Source organism: Callorhinchus milii, unplaced genomic scaffold (assembly GCF_018977255.1).
Source record: "Callorhinchus milii isolate IMCB2004 unplaced genomic scaffold, IMCB_Cmil_1.0 Scaffold2, whole genome shotgun sequence".
Classification (NCBI taxonomy): domain Eukaryota; kingdom Metazoa; phylum Chordata; class Chondrichthyes; order Chimaeriformes; family Callorhinchidae; genus Callorhinchus; species Callorhinchus milii.
Genome location: NW_024704743.1, coordinates 18227931 through 18243900, shown reverse-complemented (window position 1 = coordinate 18243900; position 15970 = coordinate 18227931). Strand labels below are relative to the sequence as shown.

The window sequence follows — 15970 nt, the reverse complement described above, 5'->3', positions numbered from 1 at the left end:
ATCAGCCTGGTTTGGAGCGGGAAATCTAGAGGTTTAATTGGCCTGGAAGTCGACCCCATAGCATTTAGTAAAGTGCTGAACTTGGAGAGTGGTTAGAGCACTCGCCTCGCAAGTGAGAGACCTGGGTTTGATTCCCGGCAGGGCAAAACGATGGGCAAGTTTCCTCACTCCACACGCCTCTGTTTACCTTGCAGTAAGTAGGAACCCGCTTGTTAGTTGATTGGTGGATCACTTTTCCAGGGGTAATATAATTCCTTTAAAAAAATAATAATAATAAATTGTTTCAATCCATAACTGTTTGGCTGCCGCAATTCTCCCACAAAACATACAGTCGATTCACTTTACAGGATATTCTGTGAAGCGTTTTGAGACGTCTCAAAAACGTAATAAGGTGCTATATCAAATGCAAGGATTCTTATTTTACAAGCTGACCAGTGCAACATTTATTTCAACACAAAAGTACTCCCAATATTCCTAACATGTAAAATTATGGATTTGCAGTATGTAATTCACCGTTCCAATTTGTGTTTTCAATAATAAGAACAAAGCCAAGTATTTTAAATGTATTATAGGCATATAATAAGAAGAATCTTTTTGGTATAGAGCCTTTCACGTAGGGAGGATGCCTCAAAGCCGTTCACAGAATATATTACAAGGTGTAATGACTATATTTTGTAGGTAAACAATCAGCCATTGACACATTTGATTTGGGGGATTGACATATTTAAGCTATCAACCCCAGTTAGGTCTTGGAATTGTTCTGAGAGCAAGAGTAAAGTACAAACTGGATCAAATACTGTTAAACCTTGAAGCTAATGCAAAATGGATTATTATAAACGTTAAAAAGCATCTAGCAAGTTGAAATGGCAAAAGAAAAAATATTCACTGCAGTGGATTCACTTTGTAATCATAATAATAATAATCCTTGCATTTGATATAGCGCTTTTCACGTCTTCTAGACGTCTCAAAGCACTTCACAGAATAGACTGTAAAGTGAATTGACTGTATATTTGTGGGCGAAATGCAGCAGCCAATTACGCGCAGTAGTGTCCCACAAATCGTCGTGGATTGAAATGACCATTTTTTTTAAATGGCTTTTTAAAATTTTTTAATAAGAGACAACAACAATAAATGAATAGTAATAAATAAAAAATAAATAAAAATAATAATAAAATCTGGGCGTTTGAAAAATTTTCATCCCTTTGAAAAATGTGTGTGTTGTACAACTTAATACCCTTGTTCCCTGTCTTAGGTTCAGCGATTTTGACCTTGAATTGTTGTGCAGTGATTATGTGTCGGTTCATGATGGTTCAAACATTTTCGCGCCATCTTTGGGCAAGTTCTGCGGCTCCACTATTCCACCACCTCTCCTGAGTAGCAGCAATTCGATGTTCATTGTTTTTACAACTGATATCATTGTGAGTGGAAGAGGCTGGAAGGCTTTATACGTGGAGACATTAGGTAAGAGCCTAAAGAATGAGATCAAAGTAACCCAGGCACTTAATTGTAAAGTGTATTTAAATTGAATCTTACACTATGCATTGCTCGTTTTTCTTATCTACAAAAATGGGCTATGTTTTATAGTCATCAAATGTCAAACCTGCATTCTGTAATTTGTGATATTTTCAGGAGTGGAAAGCTATAGAGTAAATTGTTCTTTTTTTCTTGGCTACGTAAACAACTTGTATTTATATAAAGCTTCTTCAATTGTAAATCATATAATTCAGCATTTTTAAGTGAGAAACTTGCTGTGAGGGAAAAGGAATCAATCCACGAGGTAGAGGACGTGTTTGAGAATTTTGATCGTGATTTAACAATAACAACTTGCATTTATTTAGCACTCTTCATGCAGGGTAGTGTCTTGGAGCACTTAACAGTGGTGGAGCCTAATGCCAAGCCGGGAGGAGGGAGATGACTGTAAGCACGGTCGGAGAGGAAGATCTTCAGGCAAGATCTGAAATTGGGGAAGGAAGGGGATAGGCAGGGACATTGAGGGAGAGAGTTCCAAAGTTGAGAGGTACAGTGTCTGAAAGCATGGCAGCCGATGGTGGAGCAGAGGTAATGAGAGACAAGCAGGAGGTCAGAGGCGGCAGGTGGTGAAGTAATAATAATAATAAATAATAATCCTTGCATTTGATATAGCGCTTTTCACGTCTTCTCGAATGCCTCAAAGCTCGTCACAGAATAGGCTGTAAAGTGAATTGACCATATATTTGTGGACGAAACTCGGCAGCCAATTGCGCACAGCAGTGTCCCACAAACAGCAGTGGATTGAAATGCCCAATTTATTATTGTTTTTTTGGAGGGATTATTTGTGGGGAGTAAGCAGTTCAGAAAGGTAGGGATGTGCCAGGGCATGAAGGGGTTTGTAGACAAGTGTGAGGATCTTGAAGTCGATCTGTTCTGTGATCAACAGAATTAAGGCATGAATACTGCAATTCCATTTAAATCAGCATCTGCGATTTTTTTTGTGGAACTGGCCTGACTCTTGCCCTGTATCTTTAATCAACCACTAAGGTTTGAGGTTGCTATCCCATTAAAGTAAGTTTCAATTTAGTTATTTCTCACAGTCCATTTAATATTGTGCCTGAACGTGAAGAGCAAAATTAAATGGACTGCAAAAATATTGGTAAAGCAACATTCCCCAGTTATTCAACTCATATTGAGAACCTTATTTTTAGCACTTATTCAACACATAAACCAGTGTTGTGCAAATCTCATGTTTGTTAGGTGCCAGTTTGTCTCGGGATAAGAACCACAGAGTAAAAAGATACAGTATTTAGAATTGATCTAGCTGTCTGCTAATGGTCCAGTTGTTAACTGTTTCTTAATGGGTTGAGATAGATTAATCTGCTGTTATTTAATTGTGTGTCTTGGAGCCAAGTATGCAATATCAATGATTACCAAGTACCCCGTATCAACCTGTCCATCGGTGATTGGGCCCTCAGCCTTTCTGCCCCCACCCTATGGAACTCCATCCCACATTCCCTTGGCCTCGCTCACACCCTTGCCTTCTTCAAGGCACATCTCAAAACCCTTCTCTTCGACCGAGCCTTCGGCCTCCTTCCTACCCTCCCTGATCCCGATCCCCACCTCAGATCCAAATCCCTGATTGTACAATGCCTTGGGACGTTCTCCCAACGTGAAAGGCCCTATACAAATGTAATTTTGCATTGTATTACAATGTACACCACAGGGCATTGTAAAACTACCCTATTATAATGTGCTTTACTGTAGCTTTTACTGTTTTACCAGTTTACTATATGTAAATTTGCTTATAACACTGTGGACTCCATTTACTGTGTATGTGCATCTTCCAATCCTATATCCTACCTTTTGCCAAACCCCATGCAAATTTGTTACAATTTACCTTGCCAGTAATCGCAATATCCTCATTCACCTCTGCATCATAGCCGGATGCAGATAAATGGACTTGAGGATAATAGGTGTGTGGTTAACAGGTATTCTACAGTAGTGAACACTGCTGAATATATTGGCAGAGGAGGGCTTTCTGGAATTGGCAGCTTTGCATTGGCCCCATTGTGGCCGACACTGTTCTATATCAGATTCAAGATGTAGTGCAGTATTTGCTTTCTCCATTTCCGAATAGTGAAAACGTATTGTAAATTGTGACTCTTTCCAGTAACCAAAAGTTTGTTACAGTGACGCGCAGAGACTTTCCTCCAGAAGTGTGTATCCCTGGAGCAAAAGTTCTGCGATGAATTTTCAGTTACCAGCAGGAGTATCTTTTGCTAAATCTGCTATTGCCATTTTCCAACTTATATGAAAAATTTGGCTGCATTTGGTTGAAAATGACCAGAAACAGGCTGACTGAATTTGCTTCAATCAACTCTGTTTTACACACAGTACATCAGTATAGCCAACTTAAATGAATATCAACGGGAAACAATATCAACTGAGCATGTTATTAGCAGCTGCTGGTATGAATATAGTATATTGTTACCTACATATTATTTTACCTAATGGTAGTTTAGCTAATGGTAGTAAATAAACTCAGTGTGTTTATTCAGATTTACCAGCTCCCATTTTTCTTAGCCTGGCTCAGTGGTAGCACTCTCATCTCTGGATCAGAAGATTCTGGGGTCAAGTGCCACGTCAGAACATGATCTAAGCTGACACTCCAATGCAGCGCTGGCTAAGTGTTGTATTATTGGAGGTGCCGTCCTTCGGATAAGATGCTAAACTGAGGTCTCGTCTGCCAGTTCGCGCAGACCTTGAAGATCCCATGGCACTATTCTAAAAGAAAAGGAAGTTTCTCCAGAATCCTGGCTAAAATCCCCCCTAAATAAAATTGGTCATTCATTTCAAGCCTAATTTCTTTTCATGGCTGTTTGTGGGAAATTGGTGTGCAAAATTGGCTTGCCAGGTTCACCTACAAATACTATCAGTCCACTTTACAGTAAATCCTGTGAATCGCTTTGGGACAACCTCCCTATTGTGAAAGATGCTGTACCAAATACCAGGATCATTATAGAATTATTATTAGTTTCCCCAGGGTTTTCACTTTAAGTTTCTTCTGTGCAGGCTTTGGGCAGTTGATGGATTTTGCTGTTTTGAAACTGAACAGTACTGTAAAAGTTTACAGTCCCTGCTCTTTGGAAATTACCATTGGATCCCAAGCACAGAATGCTAGGAATTTTGCTTGGACTTCACATTCATCAGTTTAATGAAGCAGAGGCATTTCCAGGATATAAACTGGAGTTATTGTAGCTCAGTGAGCTGACAAGCAGAGAATGTTGTGAGAGTGTAATCTATTGCCAAAACTCATACAACCTCAGACTTGATTAATTGTTGTGAATCCATGAAATAAATATTTTTGCTGGTACTGCCAGCCTTCCAATTATTCCCTGCAATATCTTGTGAAGTTAGCCAAATACATTATAGTTTATTTTCGTAAAATCTTAACATCTGTGTTATAAAGATTTTATATGTACCTCATTAATGCATTCCTTTTGATATTATTAGAGCATTAAATAGAGAACATTAAATATCTACTGTGAAGGTGCCTCATTCACTTTCTTACAGAATAACACTAACCAACAAAGATCTAAGTGTCACTATTTGATGCCTTTGGGATATCCATCTTTTTCCTCCCCAGTTTTTGCTGTTTATCCCCTTTCTCCTTAAAGTTCATGCAGGAGTCGTTACCCAGGTACTTTTATTTCAGTCAGACCGCTGCTTGACACAGCCAGAAAGCCATTACCGTGCTTAAGAGCATCCAAATCAGATTGAGTTCTACTTGTGTATGGGAATTTCCTTTTGTCTGGTATGGACTGTGCACTTTCACCTGGGATTCACATTGCTTACCTAATCCTGGAGAGTTTAGGCACAGGTCAGCAAGAGCCAGAGCTTTGGGACCTCAATTTGTGCCGGGAGTTTAAACAGCTAAAACCCCACAACTTTCCGTTGTGAACACTGCAAGCTTCTTCTTCTTGACCATCTAGGCCCATCCTACTTATTAGGAATTCAGATGGCAGGATTAATAGTAGTTAAGTGAGAAGAGGGGTCCAAACTACAGTATATCTTATTTGGCAAGCCCTGACTTTATTCATACATTGCATGTGTGTCCAGTTGCCTCCTTTTATTGTGACACAGTGATATTGACCTTTTAATGTACAATGAAGCCCAAAACATCCAAGCTAAGCATTTTTAACAGCAGATGTGAATGCTTCTGAAGAGTAAATAACTAATGAATCCTATTTTTGTTGTTGTTTCGGCAACAGTACTCAGTTACTAACTACAGTATTTCAGAACACAATCTGTAGACCATATGGAAGATATCTAAGAACTTGGCTGTACATTCTGTTTCCATGAGGTAGAAATCTTGAACATCGATGTAGATTATGGAAGAATATACGGAACGCTATAACTGCTGGTTTTGATTTGTGAGGCTCAAAATATAGTAAAAAGTTACTGTTTTCAATTTGGAAACATAGAGCGTCTCCAAATAATGTTTTAAGTGTTTAAACAAAAATCAACAATGAAATAGATGGTTGCCTTATGTAACCGATAGGAGGTTTAATTTTCTTTAAAAAATGGGATAAATTGGCTGTTTTTTGTTTGACACAATCCAGTTTTCTTACCATGTGGTTTCAGCAGCCTTGGCAATATATGATACTGGCAATCAGATGAATCAAAAAAAATTGTTTAAACTGATCCTTTCAAAGGCGAATGCTCAGGTTTCCAAACTCAAAACAGATGTTTGTGTTTAGGGTAAAAACCTGCAGTGAATTCTTGGGAGAAGTGTGGTCCAGTTTTTCCACATGGTGCCACTCTGTCAGTGGTAATCCTGTAAGTGTGGGTAGTAGTGGAAAAAGTTAACTACCGCCATGTTGATGATTATCCTCCCTATAGTGGAATTATACTGCTGTAGGGGATGTGCTGCTTGGTGAGAGGTTAAAAATCTGCTTTCCCATTCTCCACTTTCTTTTACCCACTGCTAATTTTAGAGGACAATAACAAATCAACAAGTCTAAACTCAGATTGCATTAACGCTATGTTTGAGCGGTTCACACTGAATTTAGCGCGGGATGAAATTCCTTGATTTTACACAGGGTCCCTGAAAAAACAAGCACCCAATGTCAGTATTCTTCACACGTGCTGAAATCGAGTACTTTTTATTTAAACAGGTGTGAATCGCGGTGCTCCTGAAACTACCTACCCCTATTTATATTGCATTTTGACAGTGAATCATCACCAAACAAGCAGTGTAAATGTAAGCATTAGAAAAGTTACTCTGAATGAAAGAAATAATTCACAGTTCTAGCATTGACTTCAATTTATGAAAACCAAAGATGTGTGACTTTTAATCATTATTTGATGCTTCAATATCAAGTGCCTCTATGTAGAGAGGGAGTCAAAACCAGCTGATGGTTTTGCACAACTCCTATTCACAGACGCTTTTGCACAGCCCTCAGTGACTTGGCTCAAGTTCAGGCTATTAAGAGGCCCAGAAGCAGGGTCACTATAGTATATAGGCCAAGAATGTGGTGTGTTGGGCGGGGTGATAAAAAGAGAAAACTAAATAAATCTTCATGGTTAACGTATGAAAAATTAAATATAATTCCTTTGTAATTCTTCATCAGTTCCATTAAAAAAACACATTTGTGTGTTTTAACATAATGATTTGTTTCTTAAAACACATTTTGATTTGTTTTGCCAGACCTTGACCTTCTGGATTCAATTACAAAGCTTTCATTTGCAGTGAGTTTTAACTATTCACTTATGTGATAAAAAAAATCTTCAAACATCTTACAAGCTTGGCAATGGGTATTTAATATTCAGCTTTTAAAATCAGGATACGTGAAATTAAGCAATGTTGCTTGTGTATTGAAGGCAAAATAACTATTAACCCTTAAGTATATTAAATTCGGGATTTTATAATGAGTCACAATAATTAGATGCAAAGTGGAAGAGTATCTGTAGGAAAATAATCCGACACATCACAGTTCAGAAGGGGTAGGGCTTGTCTGACCAGACTCCATAGATATTCTTGAGAAGATCGTATCCATCCTATTGTTAACAAAACAGAACCATATGGCATTGTGTACCTCAATACCAAGAGACCACAAAAGAGATTCCTTTACAAACTATTAATGGGTATCAAGTGTAGGGCTTGCATCTGGAGATTAGTAACTGTCTAAAGGAAAGGAACTAGAGTGTAGTAGCAAAAGGGGGATTGGATCAAAATGAGGGAAGTATTGAGTTTCATGACTCAGTGTATGCTGGAACCTTTCCTATTCCCTATTTACAAAAATGACCCTAATAATAAATAATCTTTGCCTTTGATATAATGACTTTCATGTCAGGAGGCCGTCTCAAAGTGCTTCACAGGATTTACTGTAAAATATAGTGACTATTTTGTGTGATTCCTAGATTTTATGTTGGAGTAGCTGATCTTCCCCTCTCCCTTCTCAAGGTGCAGGAAACTGTGAACTCAAAGGAGATAGCTACTGTTACAAAGTGAATTCAACATAATATGTACCTGAGCTGCACATGAAGCTGTTTGTTAGGAAGCGTAAATTATCTGAAGCATGTACGTGATCACAGGATTGATCCTTCAGCCCATTCACTCTCAACCTTCCAGAAAACCCCATTATCTCCCAATACAGCATCAAGCTATTTTTTTTAAAATTAGTTTAATTTTTTTAAATGAGTCCAGTGTCCTGCCCTCAATCACCCTTCCTGGCAACCTGTTCCAGTCATTGGTTACCCTCTGAGTAAAGAAAAATATCTCGGTATCTGTCCTGAAATTGGCCTTTACAACTCTAAACCTATGTTGTCTTGTTCTACTATCTTGGTGCCTTCTAAACTAATGATCTAGTTACTTTTTCAATCCCATTTAAAATGGTGTCAACTCCCTTGAGGCCTCGTCTGAGTTGTTTTCTCAAGACTGTAGAGCCCTAGCTTGTCTAATCACCGCTCATAGCTCAGTCTTCTAACACTGGGATCCTCTTCCTTGCTTTCCTCGCATTGCCTCTAGGGCCTGCTCAGTCCCCTTATGTTGTATTGACCAGAATTACATACTCAAGGTGTGGTCTGACCAGAACACAATACATCCTGAGTATCACATCTGGGGATGTACATGTTTCTTTATGCTAAAGGGAGGTAACACTGAGCAATCAGTTCAATTCAATGGAATTGAGAATAATTGTAATTTTTTCATTTTTTTAACACCAATGCCGCCCGTGGCAACATGTTACTAGAACAACAACAATAACTTCTATTTACTTAGCGTCCCAGAATGCTTGACAGTGGCGGAGCACGATTGTCCGTGCAATTTGTGCAAAGAGTAGAAAAACCCATTACATGTGCAGATTGTCAATATGCGTTAAACATAGAGCAACATCGAAAATCTCAACCCACCCCTCCGAAGAGAGAGGCTGCCAACTTGTTGTGAGGTGATGAAAACCTGTATCTATAGGGGTGTTTTATAACAACAATTTCAAGACCATCTTGCATTAATATTAGCACCCTTCACACGGGGAAGCATCCAGGAGCACTTGACATTCAACATTAAGATCTAACTGCATGTTCAGGCTCCATGTGAATTTTTCTTTGAACTGTTCCAGCAAAGTGAGAAGAGTATAGGATACCAGTGCAGGCAATAATGATGATTTGCACCATCACAGAGATGTTTTTAAGATAGGGTTTGAAAACCAAAAGGGAAGGGATGAAGTGGAGGGATTTGGGAAGAGAGTTGCAGAGGGCAAAGGGGTTGAAAGCTTGCCTGTAGATATTGGTACGGGTGGTAAGCATTAAGCAGGCCAGCGATGGTAGAATAAGAGGGAGCGGTCAGGAATCTAGCTGACTGCTCTGGCATCAGCAGTGCCCTGGAGTACTGTGGAGTCATATAGCTCAGGAACCAGACTACCAAGACCCACCCCCCCACACACACAGAGGATTGACTCGATTCTGACATTCCATTTGTGAAGCACACCACCTCAGAGGCAGCTCAGCTACAAGTAGACCCTATTAACATACATACACACACACACACCCCTCGTGGAAAATAGTCAGTAGCCGGTTATTTGGCATCCTACAAGTGCAGGTTTGAGCTCTCACTAGGGGAGAGCAGGTAACAGGAACTCCCAGTTAGCTTCCTGGTAGGCAGCGCAGCTCAGCATAAAATGCTTCAGATCATTGCCAATGGCTTCCTGTCTGCAGCTCAGACACGTACATCTTTCCATTGAGTGATTGTTCCATTAGTTGGAGGTGTATAGCTTGAGCAGCAGCCGCTTGCCTCTATGCATGTCAAACAAGGTGCAAACCAAGCCCTGGATATAGGAGTTTGTGTTCACAAACCCGAACTCCAGGTAAATGCTTTCCAGCAGCTGCCGTTCTGAGCCTTAGAGTTTCCTCATCAGCTATTTGAAGGGCATCTGCCTTCAGCGGGGTAAAAGTACCACTACAGGACAGCTATACATAAATTCTACATAAATTCAGTAAATCTAGATTTAGGTAGAATTTCTCCCCCATTAAGATTAATGCACTTTGTGTTTGTAGACTTGAGAATTTTAGTTTTTCATAAAAGTGAGAGGGAGAAAAAGTTTCAACAGCACTCACAATAAGATCTCATTTAAGATAATTATGGCACCTATCAATACTTTAAAACTTGTTCAGTATATCTTGCAGAATGTAATTTATTGTAAATTATATTTTTAAACAGCACATTATAAAATGTTCAAACAAGATCCACAGAGTTAAATCAAGAGTTAAGTAATATTGCCTCATACCCTTTTAATGGATTTTTTTATGTGAAATGATTCTAAGCCTTTGCTGTATAAGTTAAAACCCATTGTTTGTTATCAGTTTTGAGGAAATGAGGGCAGTACTGTTAAGAGTTAAATTTCCTGTGTAATACAGGCATAAAATCTCTACCCTTTGAATGTGTAACTGTAATAACAAAGAGTTTCATTAAAAAGGATTTATGGCTCAGCTTTGCTCAGGAAGCTGTAGTGCTTTGGGATGAATGATACAGTGTAAAAAAATTACTCGGTGATCTCATGTGTTTCCTTGGAGATGCTGGGAGCAGACCTCAGTATAGTTTCTCAACACAAAGAACATTTTTTACAATTACTTGATCAAATCATCTTGTTTCAAGAGGGAGCATCCTGTGACAGGACCCATCACATTATTATTAATGCCCAGTCACCGTTTACTATCTTTTGCTAAGTGCTCTAGATAACAGAATTCAGAATTTTTATTTGTTTGATGGAGTTGATTTTGGTTCTGTACAAAACTGTTGTCATACAACTATTGTCATCGACTTTTATTAGGATAGACTCTGCCACTGTTAAGCACTCCGAGAAACTACCTCGCATGAAGGGCCCTGTATAAATGCCAGTTCTTGTTGATAGACTAGATTAGTTCAGCCTTTTTTCACTAGAGAAGAGTCATTTAAGGGGGATCCCATAGCGGTGTTTAAAATTTCAAAAGAGTTCAATTAGGTTAACTTAAATAAGCGGTTTCCACTAGTTGGGGAGTTTGTAACCAGAGGACAGAAATACAATTTTGCGGTTAGGGGATCAAAAAGAGAATTAAGGAGGAGCTTGTGTAGCTCGCTGCCTGAAGCAGTGGTTGAATCAGATAGTATAGATGCATTCAGACGCGAGACCTTCACATGAGGGAAAGGGAAACCAGAAGGGTATGGGAAGGAGAAAAGAATGCGTTGAGACTCATGTGGAGTATAAACACCAGCATGGACTGGTTGGGCCGAGGCGTCTTTTGCTGTAGTGTGTGTTCTTTATAAATCTTTATGTTCTTTGGAGGTTCCCTGGGGGTAATTACATTAGGTTTTAGAAAGTGAGGGACTCAAATCTGCCACCTTCAGCACAAGACAAATTCACTGCCTTCAAATTGCTTGAAGTGCGTTTCACCTTGTGTGTTTCTTTTGAATGTTACTTTTAACATTTCATAGCTTTAAGTATACAATTACTATATATGTAACTGAAGCATAATATGGAGTATGTTCTAGTCCGATTTGTTTACCCCCCACTCCACCACCCGCTGACTCTGCTCAGCCAGCTGCTGCCTACTGATCGTCCGTCTGCTCTACCATCCACGGCCATGCTTTCAGCCACTACACCCCGAAGCTCTGGAACTCCCTCCCTCGATTCCTCCGCCTTGCCCCCTCCCTCCCCACTTTCAAATTCTGCCTAAAGAATTTTCTTCTTGATCGTACTTACGGTCACCTCCCCCCTCTGTCTCCCCCTGGCTCAGGGTCAGACTCCACCACTGTCAAGCAAGCTATGAAATTGCACCCTTCATTGTATTGTAATAAGTAATTTGTTGTTGACTCCTAGAAGTATTTACACCCTGGTTTGACGCAGAGTAAACCTCACTCACTTTTTGTCTCCGAACACATCTCAGCCTCAATCTCAGAAAAGGCACCTTTTGTCACTCCAGTTACCTCTCAGAGTGAAATTCTTCAATTATTTTCTAAAATAGCAGTAAATATTTTAGCCAGATTTTATTCCATTCATTAAAGAAAAAAAACGTGGAAAATGGGATTAATGTGTTTTTTAGAGAGAAAGGTAAAATTTTTTTTAAAAAAGTAGGAGAGGCACAGATACTGTTTCTCCACCTTTCCATGCAGATAATTTCAGTGTTTCAATTTAGTTTTTGGCCCATTTTTAGAAATGTGATGCATGTTTTGCTTTGTAGTGTCAAAACACAATGATGTTCGCGGCAAGGGATTAATGATTGGGAGATCATCACAACAGGTTTGTTCAGAATCAGGTTGCAGGCAGTAACAGGAAATAACTTCTGTACAGGTCCAAATATTAAGTTATAGAGACATAACTATACTGTTTGAAGTTGGGGAAAAAACGTGCCAGAGAGCATGAGGAAATAACTCCTCAAAGGAAAGGTGCAAGAGAGACCCTCACCTAATCTGATAGCAATACTTATGCACACCTGGCTGAACAAAGCACAGTTAGACACTTTATAGAAGTCATTTGTAGAAGAGCTGCATTTGATCCTGAATTGATTTACAATCAGAGAGTACACGTGACAGCACAATATTGCATTTAACCGGTTTTGTTTTCTTTTTCCATGACTGACAATGCACTTTGACAGATTTATTTACAATATCATCATTCTTTTTTCACTCCTCCAATGTTATGTACTTGTTATCCTTATTACAATATTATCCTTTTAAAGCGTTCATTGGTTCCAGGGGCTGGTTGTTGGGTTGGGGTGTGGGGGTGGGAGAGGGGTGGGGGGAGAGGCAGGGAGGAATAAAGAGGAGGAAAAGGTTACTAGGGAAGTTTCCATGTTTCCAGTTGAGGAATTCAATGCCTGGTGGATCCAGATCTGTTGTATTCAACAAAATGGCCAAAACAATTCTTATAACCATGGCGATTAGAGAGAGAAAGAAAGAATCAATTTCACTTGTAAAACTCCCACACTTATTCCACAGTGTAAGAATTTTGTAATTTTCATGTTTGGGAATCCCATTGTGATTGTATATGAATAATGCAAATCCCTGAAATAGCAATTTGCCAGCCTAACACTATATCACAGTCCACTGATGAGGAAGGCACTCCACCTAGGGGTCTAACTGGTGGGTTTTTTCCTTACATGATTGGTGTGGATGAAGAATTAATGCCCTTTGGCCCATTTGATCTTTTCCTTCCAGAATAGCCATCCTACTATCTTCCCATTGCAGCATTGATCTGTACCATATCCCATAATGTTATTTCCTAAAAGAAAACTATGTAATCTGTGTTTGAAAGAATCAACACTTCCTGCTTCAACCGTCTCCTTAGGGAGCCTGTTCCACAGGTTCACTGTTCACTCATTGAAATAGTCTTTGGGTAGATTTGTTCTGAATTTACCCCCCTTCAATCTCAGGCCGCGTCCTCTGGTTTTACTGTTCTGGACAAGTTGAAACAGCCTGTAGTGATCTATATTGTCTCGCCCCTTTAGAATCTTAAAGAGAGAAATCAAATCGCCTCTCAATCTTTCTTTTCCAGCGTGAACATGCCCAATTTATTTAGTCGCTCCTCGTAGTCCAGTCCCTCCATTTCCTCAATCGTTTTGATTGCCCTCCTCTGTATCTTCTCAATTTCTCCCATATCCTTTTTGTACTGCGGCAACCAGAACTGTACCCAGTACTCTAAGTATGATCTCACCAATGATTTATACAGTGGCAGGATTACCCCACTATTTTGGCTTGCTATTGATCTTTCGATACATCCCAACATCTGGTTTGCTTTACTCACTGCCACAGAGCATTGTTGGGAGAGCTTGAATTTATTGTCAAGATCAGAATTTATTGTATAGATCAGAAAGCTGATTTATACTTTGAACTCCACATTGCTGTGAGTCAGAGGCCAAAATTATTACAGTTCTTGCCCAAGTCATTTGGCAAAGTATCATGCTATATGATGTTGTGGCTTTTGGATTCCTGTAACATATTGGTTAGGGCACTCACCTCGCAAGTGAGAGGATCCGGCTTTGATTTCCGGGCAGGGCAAAAACCTGAAGCAAGTTTCCTTACTCCACACGCCTCTGTTTACCTTGCAGTAAGTAGGAACCCGTTTTTTAGTTGATTGGCAGATCGCCCTTTCCAGGGACAATAATACCTTCAAAAAAAATAAATAAATTGGTCACTTCAATCCAAGACTGCTGCATTTCGCCCACAAAATATGCAGTCAATTCACTTTACAGTATACTCTGTGAAACGCTTTCAGATGTCTCAAAGATGTGATAAGGCCTCATATTAAATGCAAGGACTATTATTAAAGCAGTCTGGAATGATATCCTGTGTGAGAGGCGCTATACAAATGCAAGTTGTTGTTTTTGCTAATACAATTCTTGACCAACCATCCTTTTTGCACCAATAAGCAAAACTTGCGATGAATAAGGCAATGCTATTTGTTTTCCAAAATGAGGGAAGCCATGTGCTGGGATACCATATACGCAAAACAATGAAGGAAAAAGATAGAGAAATAAAACAGAGAGGAACTGATCAAGAACTAGAACATTTTTAATGAAAATTTTGCCAAGGTTTATTTTATAGAATAGACAGTACTATTTTTCCTATCGTTATTCTGATCAAAGCAGTTAACAATGCGACAGAAGGAGCATCGCATGAGAAGTGTGCAGAATGGAACTTGCGTAGTTATAGCGACACCAAGATCACCAAACATAAGAGCTGCGTCCTGGATTTCATGTAATTCATAAATATGGAACTTTGCAGATACCCAGAGTTGCATCCTGCCAGCCCATGGAAACGGTACTTTGATATGTCAGGAAGGAGATTGTGTCGGCACAGAATTCCTGCGTCAACATGATGGGAAGATTCAATATTATGAATCGTGTTTGAATACGATTCATCATATTGAATCTTAATAATAAATCGCTCTGCCTCAGGACACTACCCTGCGTGAGGCGTGCTATATAAATGCAAGTTGTTATTGTTGAATACATTGCAAATCCAGGTACTGACTCTTGCCTTGTAGCCCTCAATGTTGAACGGTTATTTCTTTCAGGACCAAACCAGGGATGTGGCGGATATCTGAATAGCACAAGTGGCACCTTTGGCTCACCAGATATGGAATTTGATGGCAAATATGAAAAGAATTTAAACTGTCTGTGGAACATTTCCGCACCTGATAACCACTTCATCAACATCACTTTCACAGCCTTTCAGCTTGAGGCTGAAACTGATGGTGTTTGCCATGATTACCTCAGCGTAAGTACCACAGAAATTGAGTACCCACTCACAGGTAAAATAAATGTGTACAACGCTTCCATGTTAACAAAAATCTGTACATTTGATATAACACTTTTCATGTTGAGAGGACACCTTAAAGCACTTCACAAGATCTACTGTAAAGCATTTCACAGGGTATAATGTAAAGTGCAGTGTCTATGCTGTATTTTACAGGCAAATATACCAAATCATTTGCAGATAGCGTTGTCCTACAAACAATTATGAAGTGAATAATTGTTTTTAATTTGGGGGATTGTTTGCCAGGACACAAGAAGAAACTCCCTTCACTTTTTGTAGAATGCCAGGGATCTTTATCACCACCTGAAGAGGCAGGCACAATTATTTATGATTATTATTATATACACATTATATATGAGGTTTCCCCCAGTATAATATACATTGATAATTTCCTGCTAACAGTTCTGAATAATCGTGCTGTGATTATCTCACAATAATATTAGTGTTCAATATTAGTGTCAAACCTTTGTTTTTTGTGACATTTTCAGATCTACGATGAGAGTTCTAAATTAATTGGTACTTACTGTGGGTCTCAATTACCTTTCTCCGTGGTCTCTACTTATAACTTACTCGCCGTGAAGTTTTTCTCAAATGCCTTCATTGAATTAGCTGGTTTCAACGTAACATACAAGACCCATGAATGTAAGTATAATGAGGGCACACTGCGGATTGTAAAACTGGGTGGGGATATTTGTTTCTCTGTGTGAA

At 39.2% G+C, this 15970-nt stretch overlaps 1 protein-coding gene across 1 annotated transcript in view; it reads left to right on the top strand.

Annotated features, from left to right (window-relative positions):
- Positions 1 to 15970, top strand: part of cubn (cubilin (intrinsic factor-cobalamin receptor)) — a 157897-nt gene that overhangs the window by 131367 nt on the left and 10560 nt on the right. Inside the window, 3 exon segments of the mRNA XM_042331818.1 lie at positions 1253 to 1461; positions 15021 to 15223; positions 15751 to 15904. Of these exon segments, the coding sequence (XP_042187752.1) occupies positions 1253 to 1461; positions 15021 to 15223; positions 15751 to 15904 (566 nt within the window).